Source organism: Physeter macrocephalus, chromosome 6 (genome assembly GCF_002837175.3).
Source record: "Physeter macrocephalus isolate SW-GA chromosome 6, ASM283717v5, whole genome shotgun sequence".
Classification (NCBI taxonomy): Eukaryota; Metazoa; Chordata; class Mammalia; order Artiodactyla; family Physeteridae; genus Physeter; species Physeter macrocephalus.
The window spans coordinates 52,780,371-52,805,146 of record NC_041219.1 but is presented as its reverse complement, the minus strand read 5'-3'; the positions used below and the strand labels follow the sequence as shown (position 1 = coordinate 52,805,146).

The window sequence follows — 24,776 nt, the reverse complement described above, 5'->3', positions numbered from 1 at the left end:
AATACAAGGTGCAGCAACAAACATGCCAACACAGTGCCCACGAGCAGGGGACTAGGTGTCAGTGTCCACACACTGGTGTCAGCACAGGCGGGAGCGATGGCCACAGAGACAGTGAAATTCAGGAAGGAGAAGCTGGTCTCTCATGTCTCTCTGGACGGAGTGCGGGGGATGCGGAGGCGGGACGACAGGATGGATGCAAACAGAGTGAGAAGGGCCTACCACCCAGCGGCTCAGATTACACACAGAGAACCTCAAAGAACCTAAGAGGACACCGCCCTTAAGGCAGCGGGCACCAGAATGCAGGCACATCCCAGGGCCTGGGAGAGGGCCTGGGGAGTTATTTCCTCATTTAGAAAGAAAGCAAGGCCGACTCTCCATCTGGGTAACGGATGCCAACAGCCCAGTGTCACTGGGGATGACATCCGTCCTACTACCTCCTTCGCTCAGAGCCCCTGTCCTGTGCACCAGAGGCCCCCGGGCTTTACCAGGAAGAACCCTTCTCTGCCCGTTCTCCCCGTGCAGACTTCTGTGTTCCCCTGAGCCCTGAGACCAAGCCTTCCGGACCAGCTGGGGCACTGCTGACACGGCTGCTGTGGAAGCCAGAATGTGTTTCTAGTCCAGGAGGGGTTATTTCTTTATACGTTGAAACAAGATAAAAGAAAAAAAATCCAACCACCTCAATCCTCTTTCTAGCAATGCTGAAAAAGCAGCAGGAGAAAACTATAAATTTCAATGGCAAACCTTCCTGCGGGAGCCCAGCTTTAAGCCCGTCCTGTGCGGCCGGCCCAGACACCCAGTGTGTATGACACGCCTCTCAGCAGCTGTGTGCCCGCCGGGTCTGAGGAGCCCTCACTCTAATTCCAAATCCAAAACATGCCGGTAGCAGTTGTGCTGGGGATGCCAACAACCCCATCAGGAAACGGTTTGAACACACGAAACCGTGTGTCAGAGAATCACCAGCCTGAGCAATGGCACGTCCTGGGCGGGGCAGGGACAAACCAGAGGAATGCTCTAGGGGGAAACTGACCCTGTGTAAATACAAGAATGACAGCAGCACAAATGAGCAAACAATTCTCCAAGGTTCAGCTGGAACTGAGGAGTCAATTATATTTTCAATTTAAAATAAGGAGATTTCCAAAGGATAGTGCCATTTGCTCATTAACTCCACAGACAGCTTATAACCATCTGTGGTCGAGAAACACAAGTGGCTCTTAGACCTAAGCCTTCTTTGGATTAGAAACATTAGGGAAGCTTAAGCCTGGAACAGACAGGAACCCAGGCACAGCCAAGCTGAATATCGAACAGCTGACACCAGGGAGTAGGAAACTGCAGCAGATGAGTGGGAGCGTGGACCAGATGCCAAGTCTGAGGCTGGGACGCTGGGCAAGCCCAGGGTCCTCCCTGTTCAGCCAGGACCCTGCTCTCCCATCAGAACCGGCACTCTCAACAAGTATAGCCCAGGGCCGCCTGGTGCAAAGCCATCTGTCACCTTCAGTTCTCAGCGATGTGAGAGTACTGACGAGCACACCCCTAAGAGAGATGGAGACTCAAGTTCTATTTGTTTCTGGCATGAAAAGCAGATGGTTTTCCTCTCCCCACTCTTAAGAAACAGTCGAAATGTAGCACTCCCTGGACTTATACTGTGGCCACCACACATGCGTATCATTCTGTACAGTCTGCTACCAGCTCAAGAACAGGAAACAAACAGAAAGGACAAAAGCCCCTGCAATCTCTCTGTAAACTCGTCCAGGCTGGGTCAGTTCCATCATAGGAAATAGCAGAGCTCATTCCTTAAGAGATTACAATTCAAGAGGCACCCAGAATACTGCGTATCCACCACTCTCTTTAAGAGATTTAATTACACTATGGTTCATATTTTATAACACATTAATAGGAAGAGGTCTGGAGTTAAAAAAAGCTAATGGCTACAAAATGCTTTCTCATTATTTGATACATTCAGACTATAATGAAAGTGGGTTGACTGGGACAGAATTTGCTGCAGTGAAGCTAGCAGCCTCCTTAACTCAGGTGGACGCCTACCGACCTCACATGCATGACGGACACACACAACTGGATTCCTAAGGAGACAGGCTGCTGTTCGTGTGGGTGAAGAAAGTGCAGGCTGAAGAGGACGAGCCTGGCCAAGCCCCGGGCCCCGCTACCTGTCGGAGGAAGTCAGAGGAGGGAGAGGCAGGGCGGCTGGCGGAGCGGAGGCTTAGAGAAAGCTCCCACTGGTCGACAAAAAATCGACGAGAAGGCTCAGGCTCTGGCTATAAAATACAAGATGGAGAAAAAATCGAAGGAAACGTTAAGTTAAAAGTTACATGCTGACCTGAACACAAGGAACTTGGCAGTTTCAGACCCTTTATCTGGATGACAAATGCAGTAAAGAAACGCTCTTAGTTCCAGAAGCACCAATGGCTCATGCCAGGCTCCCACGGTGCCTCACACTCACAGCCACACCCGCGCTGGAACACGGCCCCCCAGGAAGCCTTGTCTGCGCCCCTGCTCTCGAGTGCACAGTGCTGCCAGCCAGCAGGCAGCGTCCTGTTCACACGTCCTGTGTGCCCTGCAGAGCCCCCCACGGCCTGGGCTGGAATTTCTCTTGAGCACAAGGAGATGCCACCGGCTCGTCACTCTGCCAGCCTTAAGGGGAGCAGACAAGAGACGGCAGCTCTGGAGCAAAGCTCGCTTTCCATACGAGCCCAGAAAGGGGCCCCTCCTCCTCCTCCCAGTGGGGCTCAGACACCGAGCTCGCCCCGGAGCCGGCCCCAACCCTCTGCAGACTGCATGCAGCACGTGGAGCAAATGTGGGCCCAGCAGCCAGGCACTCTCGGGTCCCCAAGCCAGGAGGGGCTGCGAGCTTGGCAAGCAGTAACTGCTTCGCTGCCTGCAGGTTCGGGCTGAGATACCTGCGGGCCGCAGGGAAGAAGCAGCCCTCGGCCTTCAGCCCGCACTAACTTCAAAGCTTCAGGCGTGTCAGGGGTGATGGGGGGTGTCACCAGCCTCTGTTCCAGAGGCTCAGAGAGAAACTCCCTGGACAGCAGAGAGCAGGCAAGCGCACAGCTGGACTGGCAGGCGGTGGAGGGAGAGTCCGGGAAGGAACAAAAACAGTGACCCCCAGGAGTACCTGGATTGGAACCCTGCACCAAAGACCCTGGAGACCAGCCCACCGGGGAAATGAAAGAAAACTCCCGCCAACCTTGGTGCTTCCTGAGCTCCAAATCCCACCTGTCCTCAGTGCCCTGCAGCCCCAACTTCTACCAGCTTCCCCGTTCCATCTCTCTTTCCTCCACCGACTTCCCTCTGCTCCCCACTGAGACCCTGTTTCATTCAAGACCACCAGCACCTCCTCAAATAGGCCTTCCCCAAAACGGAGGGCATTGCCCTGTGCAGTGAAAGTGCCTAGCTTTCTTCTTGACAGGAACCAGCCTGGGAAGAAGGAAGAAAGAGGCTGGGCACAGGCAGTGAAGCTGTGGGTGACACGGGTGACATGGAAAGGCCCCCCCCTCCCCCACCCGGGGCCTGCTTCCTGCCTGGTAACTGGTAGGAAGACAGTGCTACCATTACTTTCCTAATGGGTCCAGGAGGGAACCAGACTTACTGCTCAGTCATGAGGGCATTTCTCAGTGAGCAAAGGCAGAGGGGGAGGCAAAAATAAGAGGAGAAGGCCCATGTGAAACGAACAGTTAGAGATGATTCTTCATCCTGGCTGCAGAGCTACTCCCACTCAGGCCTCCATTTAAGGGTAACAGTAACAACCAAAAAAGTTTCATAGTTAGCAGGTTTTGAGATGAGCATCTCTGTAACTCATCACATCATACAACGGCCAGGTGTGCTCAGGCGTCTCCCTACTAGCGCCTCGAACAGATAAGCTACCACTTTTCATTATGGACCCTGTCTTGTCATCACCTTCCTTCCTGCCCCCGTCCTCTTCACGCCTGAAGAATCCCCATGCTCTATGGGCTTTGGCTTTCTCGGTATTTCTACGTCAGGATCCCGGAAGTAGCCAAGCAAGTGCCTCCTGCTTACTGACCTCGACCCTTCCCCCGAAGTCAAAGATGCATATCTGGGAGTGGGCGGGGCGGGGCAGGGAGGGGAAGAGGCCATTCACGGGCACAAACTCTCGGGGCTCCTATCTGGTCCCATGCTGAGTGGACGGATGTTCCACCGTGAATGCTATTTGCAAGGGTCATCACTGTTAGCGAAAAGAGTCCCGGCTCCTGGCTGGGTGACCAGAGTGTGGAAAAAGCAAGGGAGGAGGGCCACGCCTGCCCCCCGCCCCAGCGTGCCGCATCTGTGTGGCTGCCAGCATCCCATGCCACAGTCGCGCTTTTACCCTCTCCTGGTGGGGACTCTGCTTGCCACGGCTGTCAGCATCAAGATCGCTGTACATCTGTTGGCAACAAAGTAGAAACTTAAGCTCCATCCAAACGCTCTATCTGGACCTACTAAGTGACAGCACCAGAAAGTGAGAGTTCATTTCAACACACAACCTGTTGCCCACTGGTCCCCAACCCCAAGTAACCACAGTCCCGTCTACATCAAATCCTGTGACCCAAGGACAGCTCTGCACAGCTGTTCTCCCACCTGGCTTCCAATGAGGTCAGCTACGGGGATAAATAAGGAACTACGGTTAGTACACAGGTGGAACAAACATATTTCTTTCACACAGCGGCACGTGATCAGAGGCATTCAGTGGAAGGTTAACAGGAGAGGCAGGTTAGGAGGGTGAAGCTTCCACACCAAGGCATTAGAGACGACAAGAGTCCACAGGAGACTCCAAGAGCACACGGCACTAAGGGGCGAGGTGAGCACAGAAGCTGTACCCAAGAGGCCGGGGACCGTGACACAGGCCCACGCCGCCTCCACTGCCCTGAGGAAACCACTAACACAGCGACGTGGGGTTGGGGCGTCTAGGCCCCTAGTCACCCTCTGGATAGCCCAGCATTCACCGTATGGCCCTGCCCCGCTGCAAGAACTGACCCGGAGCTCCCGACGTGGCCACTCTGTTGTCCAGAGCCCGTGAGCGTGCGGTCTCCGCGGGCAGGACGAGGCCGGGGCTCAGGCTCCAGAGTCACACCACTTGGGTTCAGCTCCTAGCTCGCTGCTCACTGTGTGACTTCGCACAAACTACTTGGCCTCCCCAGCCTACACCTCGGTCTCCTCATCTGTAAAAGGTGAGGATAACAGGACCTGCCTCGTAGAGTTATTGTGAGAACAGACCAAGACGACACAGGAAAAGCACTGAGAACACTGCCTGACTCAGAGGAAATGCCCCATGTTGGTTCTTGGGCAGAGACAGGGCCCAGGGTGGTCACTACCCTACAAGGGCTCAGCGTCCAGACCCAGGGACATAGGCTGGGCCCCTGCATATCAGACACATTATGGGATCACCTTCTAAATAGGCTACCATAGCTGAGAAAATGTCTTTCCATAGATCCTACCTTCAAAATCAGTGTTTTACTTTATAGGGACATACAACACAAGTCAAAAAAGCCGTTCTATAAACGCACTTCGTATGAGCGTGCTGGCCGCAAAGCACGTGTGGTTAACTCGCCTTGAAGCAGTTCTCCAGTGGTCTGCCTGGACAGTGAGTCGGGTGGACGGAAAGGGCAGGTGTTTGTTGGCAAAAGCTGGATAAGCAAGAGGCAGGGCTCTCAAAATCAGAAGGAGCCAAACTCACGGAGTGGAGCCCTAATAAAAAGTTCACCTTAACTGTATCTCCTTGGGCAGCAAGACAAAAATGGCTGGTTTCAATGGGGTTATATAAAAATGCTCTCCAGGCTTTTGGACCTTAGTTTGTGGCTGCACAGTTGTAGTCCTGTGATGCAGGACTAGATTAAATTACCCAGGGTTTGAACGGACGATGTGCTATCCTGAGGCCCACCAGCAAAGGTCGCTTCGCCAGTAAGTCATCACTGAAATGAGGGGATCCTGACTTGGTCTCTCCCCTGGCCACCCACACAGGCAGGCAGGCACACAGGACAGCGGAGCATGCAGAGGGGGTCACCTGCTGGTCGCCACGTGCCCGACAGGGAGGCGGAGTAGGGGGAGGAGAGAGTGTGATCACTTTTTTGGGGCAGGTCCGAGAATGTTCCTTTTCCTGTCGCTTTTACGCCGATAGACACAAACAGAGAGAACACAGGTGAGATGGTGGCCACGTTGAGGCTGGGTCTGGAAGGACCGAAGGCATTTGCCAAAAGCATCCCAGAGGCCCTTCCCCACCCATCCATCCTCAGCACAAATTGGCGTGTTCAGGTAGGGGCCTGTCCCCGCCTGTCGTGGCCTCGGGGCAGAGGTGCTCTGCTTGCAGATCCCAGAATCATCTCTGCAGCCACTGCGGGGTCAGGATCTGCATGGCAGCACTTTCTAAACGCCAGGGACCAGGGCATATTCTTCTCTGTTGGCTTATCAGGGAAGCCGGGGGGTAGAAGGGGCTCAGTTACAAGTAGAGAGAAGGGCACACAGACTCCCGTTACGGGGGGAGCGTGGCGACTGCTGCCCACAGCGGGGGCGCCCGGGCACCTGCAGCAGCTGACCTGGGCCACCCATGCCCACGTCCTGCCACTGCTTCCCCCTGCTCAGCCCCCTCACTCACACGCGGAAGGTTCTGGGAGACGACCACAGAAATACAGGAAAGAACAGGAAACAGGGTATACGATTAACACCTTTTGCTAACTGACACCACACAGTATCCGTGGATCACTTCCCCACGGTGTCCGCTTCCTGTGAACCTGTCTCTGATTGACAGAACCCTGCAGTGCTCAAGGAACCACCAGATTCCCGAGTCAGAGGAAGCCTCAGGTTCCTCACGCCCAGAGCTGCCGTGTGGGGTGGCTCCCAGCAAAGGCCGGAGGGGAAGAGGCCACAGAACCCACTCCTCCGTCTGTTCCCACACCGCTGGCCATCTACAGCCAAGCCCAGGCTGCTTCACCGCAGACTTCGCCTGCAGGACCCATTTCTGAGGTCAGAAGGGGACGAGGTGGCGGGGAGCCGGGTGGCGTCACAGGAAGGTGACGAAAAGCGGCATCCGCACACTCTTTCTCCCCGCTGTGCTCGCTACAGCCGCCTGCCTCAGTCGGAGCCGCTTCCGGGGGACAGCAAGTGAGTCACAGGAAGGCGCGCCGTCAGCCCCCAGGGCGCACCCCTGGGCTTCCTGTGCCCCCGGGCTGGTGCCCAACTGGCATGGCCCTCCAGTGCTCTGTCTTTCAGGGGATAAATGGGCAAAGCAAGGCTCATGACGCCATCCCTGACTTAGCACTGGGGATAAGTCGTTTGTGAACACATCTCACGAGGACGTGAGAGCTGTGCGTCACCTGTGAGCGGTCACAGCCCAGCACATTACAATCCCGCTCTACAAATAGGATCTAATGGGGTCCAGCTGACCGGCATCTCCGGTGCCCCTTCCCCAGACCAGCCTTCGCTTTAAGGGTCTGTCGGGCCTGGAGAGCCTGGCGATACAAACTCAACTCCACCGACCGTGATCACAAATCACCTGGGTGCGTTCAGGCAGCACCCGCACAGGCTGGAGGCTCCCAGCCACTGCAGCAACAGGAGAAGCAGGGCTCTGGGCACCCCTGCAGCCCAGCACCCAGCGGGAGCCAAGCCCATCTCCCGCAGGACGGAGGCAGCAGTGGCGGCCGAGCCAGCCCCTCGGGTCCCTGACCCAGGCTTCCTGGGATGCCCACCCAGAGCCACTCCAGGACGTGCCACTCAAAGTCACCTCTTCACCCACCGACTGTGTTTCCCTGTCTCAGGCCACCTCCGTGACTAGTGTAAGAACCTGGGAATGTAGTGCAGAGTTCACCTTCCCCTTTAGTAATACTCAATGCAAGACCAACCTTCAAATCATACCTTCCACCTAGCCTTCAAAGGTCTACCCTAGGCAAAGGGTAAGTAAGGAAAATAGAAGTGAATTTCTAATGAGTTTTTCTCAGAAGACCTCCCCTCCCCAAGCACAGGGAGAGAGGCAGATTGCTTCATGGTGACTTTGGACGCTGCTCCCAAGCTTCCGCCTCAGCCTCATGGGCCCTGCCTTAACGTGCATATTATCAAAAGAAAAGTTAGAAAGAAACTTTCTGCCCTAAGTGTAATTCAACTAAAATCTAACGCACCACTCCCCAGCAGCTCCCAGCACAGGAGGGAGTCAGGGTCAGCCCCTCTGACTGCTCAGAACCCCAGTGCTCAGCGATTCCAAACCACGAGACAGCAAACCCAGGCCGCACTCACGGCTGTGACATGGGGGGAACACAGCAGAGGCCTCCCATCGCTCTGGCGGGTTTCCTGTTCCCCGCCAGGTGCCAGCCCCTCTTTCTGCCCCGCTCTATACTATGTAGGAGAAGCAGCTTTACAGGAGATCCTGCAGAAACGTTAGTGAAAATTTCCAAAAAGAGTATTTTAAATGTGGATAAAACACTGAGAAAACACCCATGATCATCTCTATCCATGATCTGAAACAAGGAAAAAAACAGTTTGAGACTATTTCTTGGATAACATTTTCCTGTTTAACACGAGAAGACCTCTGCCCCGAGCCCCAAGCTCTAGAAACTCGGGATTGTCCTCCAGGGGTCACGCGGATGCATTTCAGCCAAAGGTCAACTTGGGACAAAGGTTATAACAGCAAAACCCCAAAGGCTAAGTACTGAACACAGGTACCACATAGCTTCAGCTAGTTTCAACACCAATATAACAGCCCACCCTTTTCACTGGTTTCCCAAATCCCAAGGAGTTAAACAAGTCATGCAATGCTATCAGTACTGTCTGTTAAATTTTCCCCCAGAGTCGCCACTCAAATGCGCACAGAGATCCCTACCCCGTGACCTAGGGTTCTACAGTGCAGGCCCCACCTGGCTGGCTCGGAGGAGGAGCAGGTGGGAAGGCCCAGCACCCATTCTGGTCCCTGGGCAGTTCCTTTACCTGTTTCCACTGGGGGGCGGGAGCAGGGCGACCCTGCTCAGGCAGGCAGCAGGACGGCTGGCTGAGCCCACGCTCTTGTGTCGGCTGTGACACACAGGCCAAGTATTGGGTAGGGGACAGGACACGAAGACAAAAAAAAAAAACAAAAAACATTAAGGTAGCAGACACAAAAGTGGTTCTCACGGAGGATAGACACGCATCTATGAACTGAAGGAGGGTGCACAGAATTAGTTCTAGGAAGTTACACTTACAAAGGAAAATCCTCCCTCCCCAACTCGGGCGAAGCCACATGCAGCAAAAGAAAAGACAAACAGAAGCTGTAATTCTGATTATCCTTTTCCCAAGCTCAATGCTCTGAGCCTAAACTACTAATTCTGGCTTGGAAAATGAATCTTTCCACTCAGAATGAGTGGGGACACACTTCCTCTAGTGGAGAGCACCCCAGCCTTGCTGAGGAGGATGGAACCTGGGCTGCTACAGACGCCCAGCAGCCTCACACGTTCACAATCAAGCCTGCAAGTTCTCTGTGGACCTCGGCACGAACGCCTGGAACGTGAGGCTCTAACCGAGCACTAGATGTGAGAAGAAGTTAGTGATGGTGGTCGGCCTGGCCCCTGGTCCACAGGAGCAAGGGCTGGCACACGTGGCGAAGATGAAGAGGCGCTCCCTGCACCAGGAGTTTTAGAAGAAATGTTCAGTGTGGATCTCACAATGCCCGTACCTCCTCTTGTGAGAAGCCTTAGTGACTTTTAGACAAGCAAGAGGAAAGACGAGACCTAACAGACATGGCAGTCCAGCCCTCAGCAGGACTCGGGGAGTGAGGACAGTCCACGGAGGACCTTTACAGCACTCACACTCATGACCTAGTTCAAGGACAGTCTAGGAAAACCATGTGCAACACACAAGAGTGTCTACCTCTGTGCCCTTCATAAATGAGAAACAACTAAACATCCAGCACCAGAGGAAGAGTTAAGAAAAGCATGGGGCACACACTTTGGAAGAGGCTTATAAAGAGTCTGGTACATGGAAATAAGCCCAAAGTTACATGAAGAAAGCAGAACAGGAAAGTGTACGTTAAGAATGACCTCAACCATGAAAACAAGAATGCACTAAAAAAAGACCAGAAAGAAACATGGCAAAATATTACCAAAATTATAGGGGCCTTAATTACACTTTCCAGCACTTTCCTCAATAAGCAGGTACCTCTTATATTACTTACGTATGCATGTACGTGAACACACACCTACGTACACAGATCTGGACAGCTCGTTTTAAAGATCCTCGGGTGGGCCTGGCTGGTGAGGACAGGAACCCTCGTCCCTGCCCCACGCAGACATCAGTCTCGAGCCCTGAGCCCTCAGGACCGGGAAGTTCCCCGTCTCACTCACTAACCCCCCTTCCTCTGTGGCCAGCCCAGGTCCAGGCGGGCGAGCTGTGAGCTGGGCTTACCTGTCTCCTCACGCCCGTGGACTGCGCGGGTGCGTTCTCCTCAAACTTGGCCAGCAGCTGGGTCGCCATGTACTTCACCTTGTTCTGGTTGCCCAGGGCCACATCCACCCTCCGGTCGCTCGGTGTGTTTGCCAGCGTAGGCCTTCCTCCTCTGTAGCCCCGGGGCGCATCCTCCTGGTGAACAGGGGTATCGAGAGCCAGCCTCGGTTAGAGGAGCCCCTGCCCACACCCCAGGGCCTGGCACAGCGGCTGGTCCCTGCTTTAGGTCGAGCTCAGTGGCTCTCCTCAAGGTTCTAATCTCAAGATGGCCTCGGGCCCAGGGGCAGTATGAAGAGGTACTCGGGCTCTCGCTGGTGTGGTCACATCCCAGGAAAGCTGCTGCCCTTCGCCACATATGGGATTCCAAAGAGACAGGAAGGCCCAGAGCACATGTGTGTTCCCTGGATGCTCTCCAAAAAATTTAACAAAGGCAAAAGGCCACAGAAAGCATCTGTGCACAACAATTCTCACAAAGAGTGAACTGGAAAGATCTAGCAATACCGATCTGGGAATTAAGCGTTTCAGCCAAGGAGGGCAATTCAGTACAATCATTCTGGCAAATTCCAGTTATTTCTCACCTCTTCCGACTGGCTGGTCTTTCTCCTCTTCCCAGCACCGTCCAAGTCCTTTTCCTTTTTGTCCTGCACCAAGAGCAGAAGGAAACCGCATTCCTCTAGTCACTGCACTGTGCCATTAGTTCTGCAGCTGGAGGAAAAACCCTTCCACTTACCTTGGGAGAGCGCTTCCGAGAAATGGTCTGCCCCAGCTTGCTCAGGAAGGAGATGGGGGATTTAGTGCTGGCTACCAGGACGGCCCTCTCCTCAGCATTCAGGTCCAAGGTGTCTGTGGGCAAAAATCAGCAGTGTCCGAGGACAGCCCTGAGGGCGCCTCCTTGCAGGAGGCTCTCGGAACCTCAGGAAGCTGTGAGGGTTCGTGCGCTCTGAACCCGGTAGGAACTCCACAGAGAAAATGCACACGGAGCCCTGGACGCTGGGCCTTCTCTTCTCCATCCATACAAACAAAACCAACGCTTGCCCCAATCCACTTCAGTCACAAAAACCTCCACTTTCGCTTTTCAGATGCTGCAATCTGCCTGTGCTTGCTGGTTACAACAGAGTGCCGAAGCCTCACTTCAAGATGAAAAGTTCAGGTCGGGAGAGAAAGGGAGGGGCATCGAGGGGGAGGAGACGGGACTCGGGTCATGGGTTCAGGGTGTGCTTGTTGATGTCAGAGTTGTGCATGTCTGTTGTAAGAACTGCATCTCTAATGAGAGAAAGCCACAGATGTCTACAAGTACATGGGCTAGAAGCACTGGAGAATGGTACCTAAACTCTGTGGGTTCCAATGTTTTATTAGTAACAATAGTAATGTTGAAATAATAATTGAAACTAATAATACATTGCTAACGTTTGTTTAAGTGCTTCCATTCGCCAAACATTCTTCTTAGCGTATTACAATCTAGCCATGTACATATTATCCCCACTTTACAGATGGGGAAACTGAGGCACAGGGAAGTTTAGTGATTTTAGGTGGAGGCAATGGGTGTAAACCAGGTCAGGTACCATGGTCAACACTTGTAAGCATCATGATGCTTACTCAGTCTGTTTTCTGACAGCCTGAGGGCCAAGGGAAGATTTTTGGAAACACTAAAAGGTAGGAGAAGAAAGAGAAGCCAGAGAAGGAACAGTTAACAGAAGAAAGAGAATGAAGCAAGTATAGTCCGGGATCACCGAAGCCAAGAGGAAGAGAGAATTTCAAGAGAAAGGACGTCATTCCAAGTGCTGAACAACGCCGAACAGCCGGGTACCCAAGAGACAAAAGAGGAGGGAAGAATATGCATCTGGTGATTCTTCACGACCACGGACAACAGTTTTGGCCGGGTTGCAAAGTGTCACAAAGATTAGGCAGTGAGGAAGTCCAGGCCACAGCAAAAGCACCTTTTCAAAACGTCTGGCTCTGAGAGAAAGGGAACGAGGGCAGTGGAGTCAAGGACAAGGTTCTAGACGGGAATGCTCATGGCCTCCACAACTGCAGGTTTGCTGAGCAAGACCTGGGTCAGAACGAGGGGCTGACGACAGTGCAGAGAAGCGGGTGCTGGAAGAAGGGGCACGGGGGAAGGAGAGGCAGGGGAACCACACGGCAGCACCCCTGGGGGGCCCTTACCTCGGGAGGGGAGCGAGTCCCTGAACATCTCGTAGAACTGGGTCAGGTACATCACCATGGACAGCTTGTCCGGCTCCCCCACCGAGGCCATCTCTCTGCCTGTCATGATGGGAGAAATGCCCAGCTCCTTCTCAGCAATATCAAAGGCCAGCTGGTTATTCTTCTCCACATTTTGCTCATCCAAAGAATCAAAATCTCTGAGAAACAGGACGAGGAAAACGTGTCAAGATGGGCTGCTTGTCCCCAGACCAGAAAACACGGTATCACAGAGTCATCATTATTTCTTGGTCTTTCAGCTAAAATCCAGGGTGCAGGCCTCACTGAAATCGGAGAGCAAACCTGTCTCTCTCACTTCTGTCTCCTCCTTTTACTAATGAAATGCAAATCATCCTCAGGGAGGAGAAAGGACTAACAATCTACCCATAAGAGAAAAGAGGGGAAAAGTTGGAAAACATAACATTTTATCAATAACATAAAGTTCTTACTAAAATGTAAGCTCAAGAAAAGGAACTGTTTTTGTTAAGTTTCTCCTGTGTCCCGCGTGTGGTCTGCATGTATTAAACTCATGCTCAATAACAATAAAGGTCCTATTTGGATCAGGCTGTGTCTAAAGGCCTGGAACCATCACCCCCTGTGTCCTTTGGAGCTGACAAGCTGTTGATGTACTAAATCAGCTCTGGTGAATCTTACTCAGCCTTCCCCTCTAATTAAAAGGGAAATTCCAAAACTCCTCAAAAGATTTCTCCACTGCTAAATTTCCTGAGTTTTCCTAAGTATTTAGATTAACAAACATTTCCCATTTCCCACTGGGTTTCAGGCTTCTTGCTATTCAATCAAGTAAAGACTGACAGCATCCTTCTTTAGGTGATTTCAGATTAACTGTGCAGGCCTTATTTTGTGTTAATCTGCTGACTCCGCAACCGTTTTTCATTTTTTAAACTCCTTTACTCTGTATGTTAAGCCTACTAAACTAGGCGGGGGGACTCATCCTGAGTGACGTCACGGCAGCTTAAACAGTGCCAAATTAGCTACTCACGGCTCTGTGCACCGTCAGGAGGAAACGCCCGGGCCCCCGGCAGCCTTCGGTCCATTCCCACAGGAGTGTGTCCCCTCCGAGCCTGGCTCCCTTCAGGGACTCCTTCCCTCCCCCTTCTGTCCTGCCCTCCCTCTGGACTAGGACTGACTTGCCTGGCCCTTCTCCTGAGCAATTCTGTGTCATCCATCGCAGTCATTCTCAGGCTGCCCCCTGCCCCCCGGAGGGGTCAATAAGCCCTACTTCAACTCAATTTTCACCAGTCTCGGTGTGAGCTAAGGGACAGGGGCACAGAGGCCACTTCTGCTTATCAAGTACGTCAGCACCCCCACTCCTAAGCACTAGGTGAGGCCCCTTTCTTTTTTTGTTGTTTTTTGTTTTGTTGTGTTTTGTTTTTTGTGTGTGGTACGCGGGCCTCTCACTGTTGCGGCCTCTCCCGTTGCGGAGCACAGGCTCCAGACACACAGGCTCAGCGGCCATGGCTCACGGGCCCAGCCGCTCCACGGCATGTGGGGTCTTCCCGGACCGGGGCACGAACCCGTGGTCCCCTGCATCAGCAGGCGGACTCTCAACCACTGCACCACCAGGGAAGCCCCCCTTTCTTTTATTAACATAAAAGAGAGCCAGATCTTTCAGGATTCCTTAAGTAATCATTAGAACAAAACAAATACACAAAAATGGGCCCATAAGTGTACCTAATGATGAAAGGACAGACAGCCAAAATAATGCCACATGCTCTGCTCATTTCTGAATCTTCTTGTTTGGCTTCCATGGTAACGAATGCCTATGGGGAAATGTGGGTGCACCGGTCACCACAGCTGACCTGGGTCATCCTGTCATACGAGTCTGCATTTAGGTGAGTACAGAATGACCAAAAGAGGAAATGTCACCGCACAGGTGCGTAAGGCCACCTGAGTGTTAGGGGCGTAACAGAGCATGCTTGCAAAGTGCAAGAGACAAGAGACAATGCCGACAAGCCCCAGTGAATGGAGGAAGTGCTTTGTTGGTAGTGACACACGTGCCTTCAGCCCACACTCCAGCCAGGCTTTCCTCGTGACCAGCAGCACTGGAGAGACAGCTGGCTGAACGCAGCGCTCAGCCTGAGGCCAAGAAACAGAGTTTTCCTTCATGTGATGTTAACAGGCCCGGCGGGGGTTATAACCAGTTTTCCACGTTTTGAGTGCTGAGACTTTACAAACAGCTAATAATTCCTGGGTTGAGCTACATAATGCCTAACAGACACAGCTTTAAATATAACTATAAATCAAAATTAGTGACTGACTTCCAGAAGAAGTATCTTATATATATCTCGTTCTAGGAAAAGGTACAGAGTTTGGCCACTTGGAAGCAGAGTACTCGCAAGTGCTGCGGGAATACAGATGAAGCAGAGTCTGGACTCACATCAGATCAGGGCGGTATCTGTGGATGATGGCACACAGGGCCAGGCCGCTCTTCCACGACATGGTGAGGTCCGTCACGTTCACCCCAGCGTAGCCATCTGTCTGCCGCTGGCACCAACCCAGCAGTTTGCTGGAACGAGCCACAGACTCTAAAACAACAACGTTATTATTGGAAGTGTGGTCACCTGGTAGCTTTGATAGAGCCTTTTATAAAGGCTCTTCGTGTTTTAGAAGACACATCAGTGACTGGAAAACGTCCCAGTATGTGTGTCTGTGTGTTGAGTTTTTCAAGATGTGACCACTTGTCATACTGAGTGCCAAGCCTGGCCCGGTGTGGCATCCTTGGCCTATCCACGTAACCTGGTTACGTGGATACTGAAGGCAAGGACAAAATAGTTGTCACTGGTTTTCAAAAGTAAGAAGTTATTTAACTGGTATCATAAGAGTGGAATTTAATTTTTTTTTTTTTTGGCTGTGCGGCGCGACCTGTGGGATCTTAGTTCCCCAATCAGGGATCAAACCCGGGCCCACAGCAATGAAATTGCAGAGTCCTAACCACTGGACTGCCAGGGAATTCCCATGGAATTTATGGTAGACAAGAAACTACCAATTTATCCAGACTCTGAGGTCAACATCCATGCCCCAAGAGAATGACAGATCACAAGTGGGTGCTGTGGATCCTCTCACGCTGAAGCCCAGGGTCCCAGCCACTCTCCAGGACAGGGACGTACAGGGAAGGGTGCCACCTGCTGCGCTGTCACCCTCACACGTGATGGCTCTAAGATTTCCCTGGAGAGTTGTTGGCAGGTGGCGGAGGAAACGCCTTCCCTTCAAAGTAACATTGGGAGCACCCGAGAAGAAACGTTCCATTCCACCTAGCAGCACGTTAAACACTTGCTCTCACACTTTCCAAGGTACCGAGCAATCTGCCAAGTGAAGAAACTTTGCAGGACCACACAGGCAAGGCCAAGGACGCCAGACTAGGCCAGGCTTGGCACTCAGTATGACAAGTGGTCACATCTTGAAAAACTCAACACACAGACACACATACTGGGACGTTTTCCAGTCACTGATGTGTCTTCTAAAACACGAAGAGCCTTTATAAAAAACCGTTTTTCATGATCACATCAGAAGAGCTCTGACATAGAACATTTAGAAGAATCTGTGAACTCCTATTTGTGTCCAAGAAAGTCTGTTCCTTACCTTAAGCAGCTGAAAACACTTAACCTTATACTAAGCCATCTGTACATAACAAATTTGTGAACATAACAAAATAAAAACTGGATATCTAAAAATCCCGTTTCACTTCAGTCTTTCAGGGAAAATGTATCCTGAAATGACACAAAGAACTACTGCTGGTGTCACCATCATAAGTCTCCTGGCTTCAGAAATTCACTTTATTCAGATGTCTCCCAAGTCTGTGTATCCACTGATTGCAATATGTACTGGACGACTTCAATATTCCAGGTTCTAGAATAACAGTGAACGAAGACACACTCTCTGGGCACTTCCCTGGTGGTCCAGTGGTTAGGACTCCACGCTCTCACTGCCTAGGGCCCAGGTTCAATCCCTGGTCTGGGAACTAAGATCCTGCGAGCCGTGCGGTGCGGCCATAAATAAATAAATAAATAAATAAATAAATAAATAAATAAATAAAAGACACACTCTCTGCTTTCAAGGAGATGACACCCCACTGGAGGAAGATGAAAATGTTTTCAGCTGCCTGTTGGTGGTCACATCTGCCTTGATATCTCAACAGCACGTCAAATTCAAAATGCCCATGACAGAGCTCAAATCTTCTCAGCCCCGAGTCCTTTTTCAGACTCTGCCAGTGCTTCTGGCTCCTGAATGCTCTCGGCAGCCACTTCTGACGCCCCGCTGCACACCAAGTGCTGCAGTGAACACCCCAACACGCCCCCTGAGTCCTCGCAGCCAGCGTGAGGTGGGCACGGTTACCCCCACTTTGCACACACGGAAACCCAAGTTCAGAGACGCTATGTACACTGTCAAGCCACACGCTTCACTGGACGCGGTCTCCCTTCTCATCCACAGCATCAACACCGGACCGGCCAGCCTGACCACTGGCGCACTTCTAAACTACCTGCTCTGCCCCAGTGCCCTTCTCTGTCCCAGCTCACCTGCAGCTGGCCGGTCACTCTCCCTTCAAAGAACTCTTCAGGGGCCTGCACCGCACAGGCTCCGCCTCCATCACTGTCTCCTGCAGCCGTCGTGGTCCTCAGCTAAGAGGCCACTGCTTCTTCTGTAAAGCCTTCCCTCAAAACCTTGGTTTGCGTGTGTGCTCCCAAGTCCGCCCCCCCGCCCCCTCAACAGCGCTGTATCCGATTTCTCTTTAGACCCTCACGACACCTTAGACCAGGTTTCCCAGCCTCGACAGCACTGCTGCTTTAGGCAGTTGATCCTTCGCTGTGGGGCTGACTTGTGTACCACAGGGGGCAGAGCAGTAGTAACCCCCCCAGTCCTGACACCCAAAAATGTCTCCAGACACGACCAAACGTCCCCTGGGGGCAAACCACCTCCGGTGAGAATCATGTACATGAGAGCCAGCACTGTGCACACCAACAGCTCAGCCAATTACACAGAACGCCCTCGACGGCGGAAAGGCCATTTCATTACCAGGACTCACCATTGCGGGCCAATTTGGGGGTAGTTCGGGAATTCACGAGGTTCTCCATCTCCAGATGAATATCCTTTGTTTCTCCAGTATCATACAGATGGCGCACCTGGCAGGAAGTTTACAAGTTGTAAAGAAGGAAAATCACATACCAAGTAACAAATTCCCGACCGAGAGCACACGGACTGAAGTGGAAGGCTGGGGAAAGTGTAGTCAGAAGGTACAACGCCAACCTTAATCCTTTCTGGGATACGGTGGGTCACGTACATACAAATGCATGTGAACTCTAAGAACCTGTGCTCAGAGACAGCCACGGAGGGCCTTCGCACAGTCTCTGCTGGGCCATTACTGCTGCCCAGTGACAGCGGGTTTCCCCCACAAACACAGAGGCCTAGATGTAAAGTGAATAAAAAATTACTCTAGAACACAGGCAAATATGTTGAATGGGCTGCTTTCTCAGCATTGTTGGGCTCCCTGGGATTATTATGCTTTGTAAAATGTCACTCTCAGTGCAGTAACAAGGCTTTAGACATTCTGAGTTGGCCGGCAGTATCTTTTACTTGCAGAGGGTCTTATCTTTCCACGTTCTCTCAAGTGACCAGTGCTGACTGCCTGCACGATGATCCTGGGAGTAGCAGGGATGGTGACCTCCGTGGCACAGTTGGGGAAACAAGTTCAGGAAAGGTGAGCGGCGGCCCCCGGGTCACGGTGACTCGTGGCAGTGACGCAGGTGCTTGCTGCACGTCCTGACTAGAGAACGAGGGCTGAGCTCCTGCACCGTCCACGGGAACCAAGAGACGGGACAGAGCCCTCCGGTCACCAGACAACCCGCTGCCCTAGCTGGTCAGTCTGCTGATGGCAGATGCCTCCCTCAGCCAACTCAGGAAGACGTCTGCTTGGATTGTGAAGGAATGCTGTGTGCGCCTGTATTCACAGAGTCTGACTGGTCCTGACCATGGCCTGGACACGGATGACGGGCTGGGGCACTTACCTGGCTTGGCCGGAGGAAGTTGACGTTCATGTTGGGGTATCTGGTGACGGGGTCTATGCTGTACTGGCTGAAGTTCTTGCTCACATTCTCGGGGGTGGTCTGAGGCAGCAACCTATAAATGCTTTCCCTGCAACCACGGACAACAGTGCGCTCAGAGCAGTGACAGCACCAGAAGCTCCTCCCTCTCCTTTGATAATATTTCTATTTTCTGACAGTCCAGGGTGGGACAAATCCTCCTCCTTGACGGGTGGCCTCCAACCCCACATCAAGCCCTGGCTTCCCATCCCCACCATCTCAATGATCCCACCGGCACCAGACTGTTAGGGGCCAAGGAGAAGGGCAAGTCCACTGCTGTGGGCAGGGAGCCAAGCCTCACTCCACTTTACTGCTGTGCTGTTTTAGCAAGTAGGCCAATGTTTAATTTTTAAGAAAATCACTGATGAAAAAAACTTGCCACCAAATTTACCCAGAGCACCTTAGGTAACAGACTTAAAAAAAGGTATCGACCACTAATTTCATCCAGCAAATCCTCTTTCTCTAGTTCTGGTCACGGCACTTGTTCTTTATTAGCAAGCGAATCCGAGACCTTACCTCATCTGCAATTATCTGCTTCACAATATCTGACAGTTGAGAGTCAATGTTCACAGGCACTTTGTTGTTTTCCTTTGGATTCGAAGTCACTTTTAATTTCTTCTCTTATGTTAGTACATCCCCTGCTACCACACTGATTTCATTAGTACAAGTTTCTCTAGTTTAAGGACAGGAAGATTAAATGCACTATTTTCATGTAGTGGGTTGGCCAAAATGTGCCTTCGGTTTTTAAGTAAAAACTAAAGACACATTTTTCATTTTCACCAAGAAATTTATTGAACAACGTATTTACCCCTTTGTTCCACTACCTTCTGCCATTTTTCAGGCAACTTCATAATTCCATCTTCCCAAAACTTTTTATCTTTTTCAGCAAACCACTGTTCTAGGTGCCTTTTACAGTCTTCCAGGGAACTGAAATTTTTTCCATTAAGAGAATTTTTAAAGAAAGACATAAATGGAAATCCAAAGGTGCAATGTCTAGTGAAAACAGCAGATGAATCAGAACCTCCCAGCCAAAAAGCTGTAACAGTTTTTGCCTGCTCATCAAAGAAACATGTGGTCTTGCATTATCCTGATGGAAGATTATGCGTTTTCTGTTGACTAATTCCAGACGCTTTTTGTCGAGTGCCACTTTCAGTTGGTCTAACTGGGAGCAGTACTTGTTGGAATTAATCGTTTGGTTTTCCAGAAGGAGCTCATGGTAGAGGACTCCCTTCCAATCCCACCATATACACAACATCACCTTCTTTGGATGAAGACCGGCCTTTGGTGTGGCTGGTGGTGGTTCTTTTCGCTTGCCCCACCATCTCTTCCATTCCACATTATTGGACAGTATCCATTTCTCATCGCCCGTCACAATTTGTTTTAAAAACGGATTTTTTGCCACGTTTAAGTAGAGAAACACATGCGGAAATATGGTCAAAAAGGTTTTTTTCGCTTAACTTACGTGGAACCCAAACATCAAAGCGATTAACATAACCAGGCTGGAGCAAATGATTTTCAGTGCTTGATTTGGATATTTTGAGTATGTTGGCTATCTCCCTCGTGGTGTAACGTTGATTGTTCTCAATTAATATCTCGATTTGATCACTATCAACTTCAACTGGTCTACCCAATCGTGGAGCATCGTCCAGCAAGAAATCTCCAGCACAAAACTTTGCAAACCACCTTTGACATGTTCAATCAGTCACAGCACCTTCTCCATACACTGCACAAATCTTTTTTTGTGTTTCAGTTGTGTTTTTACCTTTCTAGAAATGATAAAGCATAATATGCTGAAAATGTTACTTTTTTTCTTCCATCTTCAATATTAAAATGGCTACACAAAAATTCACCAATTTTGATGTCTTTTTTTTTTAATTTTAAAATTTTATTTTATTTACTTATTTATTTTTGGCTGCGCCGGGTCTTCGTTGCTGCGCACAGGCTTTCTCTAGTTCTGGCGAGCGGGGGCTACTCTTTGTTGCAGTGTGTGGGCTTCTCATTGTGGTGGCTTCTCTTGTTGTGGAGCACGGGCTCTAGAAGCACAGGCTTCAGTAGTTGTGGCACGCGGGCTCAGTAGTTGTGGCTCGAGGGCTCTAGAGCACGCTCAGTGGTTGTGGTGCACAGGCTTAGTTGCTCTGTGGCGTTTGGGATTTTCCCGGACCAGGGCTAGAACCCATGTCCCCTGCATTGGCAGGGGGATTCTTAACCACTGCGCCACCAGGGAAGTCCCAATAAGTCTTTTTTTAAATGCAGGCTGATATGACAGCTGTCACATACAATCTAACAAAATTGTTTCAAATGAAGTTAAAGACAACTAAGTGCTACTAGAGCCATCTTAGTGAAAAAAACCGAATGAACCTTCTGGCCAATCGAATATTTGTTCATGTAGCTGTCACAAAGGAATCAGAGAGTATCCTTCAATGTTACACAAAGATTCAGACACCATTCATCAGTAACAAATTTGATTTGAAAGGGATAAGAGAACATCACTTAGATTAGATAATCTTTAGGTTCCTATGATTTTATGAAAACCTATCTTGCTTTCCCTCTCCTAAATATAAAAACATCATTAATGAAGAAGGAAAGAGAAACCTGAACTCTGCCTGAGGAGCAAACCACTGACCCTCCCACGTTACCGCGGAAGGACGCCCCTCCGGTTACCTCTCTGCCAGGACTTCCAAGGGGCTCCTTCCCAGAGACCAACTGCGCACCATCCAGGCCGAGTCCATAGCAGCTAGAAAGCCCCGGGCTATTCCTGTTCCCATTGGCCAAAAAGGCTACAGAAACAGAAAACAAAGAATTAACCTGAATTACCTTTTAAAAGAGGGAAACTAAACTAAGGAGGAGAGAAAGAGTTTGCTGTTGAAGAGCAGCTGTACCCTGCCCTTCCCTTCCGTACTTCACAACCTGCAGATGGGCAAGTCACAAAGCCTTTGGAACTGCCAACCGCAGTGGCAAGCCTGGGCTCCCCGTGGCCTGGGGCCCTCCCCTGTACACTAGACCACGTGGCAGCGCAGACACTCGCTCCCCAGCTGGGACCCCAGAGCTGCCCCTCAGTGCGATGCCCCCTCGCCAGGCCTCCAACCCGAACTGCCACCTCCCCCTGCTCAGCACTCACCTCCAGAAGACTATCCCCCACCAGGGCCACCAGCAGCTGGTGGCCACTGTGCTCCCGCACCAGGGCCGCGTTCTCGGAGGCGTACATGCACGTGAAGTCGAACATGGCCACGTCAGGCTGCCCGTAGTGGTTGATGGCGAAGTCCAGGGAGGGCAGCTGCTGCTGGGTGGAGAAGTCGGCCGCCTCCCGGGCATAGCTCAGCAGGGCCTCCTGGTCCACATTCTCCCGGGATAGCAGGAGCTCCGTGTCGGCGTAGTCCTGTCTCCAGAGGGAGAAGAGGCTCGATGGAAACGCCCAGGCAGGGGCGCAAGAGCCCGCCGACCACAGCCATGCTGCGTGTGCCACACGGAAACTAGTCCCGCAGCCTTCCCCTCCCTGTTCCAAAAGCAGTCTTCTATGCAAATTCAAAAGAAAAGGGGGGAGGCTGTTTCTAAAGGAACACAGGTTTTGCCGCCTAGAAACAGAGCCCCCGCTTTTCCATTTACTTGGAACAAGTCACTGCTTCTTCATTCTAGTCCACGCCACCTCACGGAGTTGCTCTGAATACCAAATACAATGATTTAATGTGATGGTGCTCTGTAAACTGAAAAGCATTCATAGTTCAGGCTGCTATCAGCAATCACCATCTTCTGGGCAGCAGCTGGACCTACACGGGACACTCAACCTTGCATAGCTCATCGAACCCAAAGGAAGAACCTGAAAGCTTCAGTGCCAGAGGGATGAGGAGGTGGGGGCAATAGGAGTCCTGTGGGCCGGGAAGAAATACTTTGAAAATGGAACAGAAGTCTTCAAAACAATACACAAGATTCTGAAAGGCCCCATAGTAATCCACCAACAAAGAAAAACAATGATGAGAGAAAAAGGGCTTTCCACAGAAAGGATGGAGAAACCCCTTTGCTGTTTTGGAGGCTCCTGGCACACTGAGCCAAGTCTTTCTTCTCAAGTGGGACCTAAGCTTTCCAAGTGCCCCTGATGGTACTTTCTGCTGGCACTACAAGATGTAAAAGCCAAACACAAATACTCAGGTTGGTCCCGGAAACTGTTTGTTCAACACTTAGTAATTGGCCACCATGGGCTCTAAGTCTGAGCTTAGTCCCAAGGCGTAGCAATGGGCTCACCGGCTATTTCTTACTGATAGAGCATCCAACCAAATATATCTTGTTCATGCTTCTGGAAGAATGGACCGTGCCCACTGCTCTGTCCTGTCCTCCTCACACGCATAAAGGGCCACGGGGCTGAGACACAGACACGAGGCCCACGAGCTCCCAGCTGCCAGCTCCCCAGCACCGCCTGCAGACAAGGCAGCACCATAACTCAGACTGAAGTCAACCAACTCATCGTCATCCTGCAGAGACAAAGGACATCCTGAAATTCAGCCACCAGCCTGCGCTGGGAACCGCACAGGCCTGAATCACCGCATCTGGTGCCTCTTCTCTCCACTCATCACACAGGGACAGTTAATTCTCAAATCCAGACCAACAAGACCAAGTAAGACTTAAGAAACTCTCCTTAAGGAACCATCCGCCTGTGGTTCTCTGAGTCCATATTCTGATCATCATCTCAGGGAATGTCATACAGTTAGTCATCTGGAAAAAAGGCTTAGCTGGCCCTGGCTCTGGGTCAACAAGAGCCCTCATTGTCAGGCCATAAAGAGGTCCAAATATAGCCTGATCCAGGCACTGTAACCATACCTGCAGTAAAACCAGAACCGTTCTCAGGCTTCCATAAACACCAATTTTTGCTTCTTGGTCTAACTGCCTTCCGTCTACCAACCCCTCCCAAAAGACGACCTATTAACCAACCAACAATCGGTCATATATGGAACTCATCATAACCACAAACAGAACCACCTGAAATTAAAATGAATATTTATGTGTGAAATGCTGTCTGAGATTTGCTTTGCACAGCCCAAAGTGGGAGTGGGGAGTGGGCTGGGGTACTCCTGGGACAGTGCTGACCACGTGCTGACAACCGCTAATGCTGGATAACAGGCACATCGGGGTTCATTACACAAGTCTCTCCACTTTTGTTCGCGCTTGAAATTTTCCATAACAAAAGATTTTTTTTAAGTTAAACTAAAAAACATCAGAGGAGTACAAAGTACATGGTCCCAGGAGATGAGTGAGGCACTCATTTTCATCCCCTTGCAGGAAAAAACTCATCAGACAATAAAATTCTTTCTCGTGGTAATCACATGACCCAGTACAACATAAAAAGAGGTTTAAAAGAAATCCGTGACTCACATGCAGTATCACCCCTTTGTCCAGTAAACTCTGCTTTTTGGCTGTCATGACAAAATAGTGTGTGTCATCCTTGTAGTAGACGATGTTCTCCAAATCGATCCCTGCAACAGAGAACAAACGTGCACATAAGGGTCTGCTGAGATGAAGGTGGGTTAGGGCAGCCAGAGAGACTGTACTGGCCCACAGAGGCCAGGGTTGTGGAACTCCAGACAGGGAAAGAGAAAATAAAGCCACATGAGCCTGATCCTCACTTCCTGCACATTTGTTCACGAAAAGGGGGGGAGCTCTGGTTATCTCACACTGCTCTGCATTCACCTGACACCCTGTTATCCTAGCAACAGCAATCAATCAGAAGCAGAAACACAAGGATGGGAAGAAAGGAGAGGTTAACCTCTAGTAAGAGGGTTTGAGTCGGTTCTCAGGTTAAACCTCTTTGATGCTCGTCAAGGCAACGGGGGAATCGCCTAGACTCTCACGGGCAGGACAGACAACTGGATGCCTGGAAGTAGAGTGCACTACTGGCTCTTTAATCCGATTAACCTGTAAAACAGATGCAGTGGGAAGAAACCATGTTCTTCCAGAAAATAGGTAAGTGGAATTTGCCACACATTTTTGTTGCAGCAAAATGTCTAAGTGAATCCATCTATTCACAAGCTATCATACAACAACCTCGCTTCTGTCTGGCACGTGGTTTACTTCAAAGCCAAACAAACT

At 51.0% G+C, this 24,776-nt stretch overlaps 1 protein-coding gene across 29 annotated transcripts in view; it reads right to left on the bottom strand.

Annotated features, from left to right (window-relative positions):
• The window catches only part of MICAL3 (microtubule associated monooxygenase, calponin and LIM domain containing 3), a 177,330-nt gene that overhangs the window by 71,124 nt on the left and 81,430 nt on the right, over positions 1–24,776 (bottom strand). For 23 of the 29 annotated variants that reach the window (XR_008617618.1, XR_008617617.1, XR_008617616.1 and 20 more), the window contains 14 exons: positions 24,063–24,163; positions 21,820–22,077; positions 21,363–21,478; positions 18,627–18,753; positions 17,648–17,744; positions 15,005–15,152; positions 12,571–12,767; positions 11,138–11,250; positions 10,986–11,048; positions 10,369–10,542; positions 8,920–9,003; positions 6,014–6,112; positions 4,340–4,396; positions 2,163–2,270 (listed from right to left, as the gene is read on the bottom strand). Coding sequence is in view for 24 of the 29 variants with exons in the window: in XM_028490750.2 (XP_028346551.1) it covers positions 2,163–2,270; positions 4,340–4,396; positions 6,014–6,112; positions 8,920–9,003; positions 10,369–10,542; positions 10,986–11,048; positions 11,138–11,250; positions 12,571–12,767; positions 15,005–15,152; positions 17,648–17,744; positions 18,627–18,753; positions 21,363–21,478; positions 21,820–22,077; positions 24,063–24,163 (1,742 nt within the window). In the remaining 5 variants the exon portion in view is untranslated. Of the gene's footprint in view, positions 1–2,162; positions 2,271–4,339; positions 4,397–6,013; positions 6,113–8,919; positions 9,004–10,368; positions 10,543–10,985; positions 11,049–11,137; positions 11,251–12,570; positions 12,768–15,004; positions 15,153–17,647; positions 17,745–18,626; positions 18,754–21,362; positions 21,479–21,819; positions 22,078–22,121; positions 22,214–24,062; positions 24,164–24,776 lie in introns of those variants that run through there. The other 6 variants (XM_055085386.1, XM_055085391.1, XM_055085389.1 and 3 more) reach the window with 5 other exon arrangements.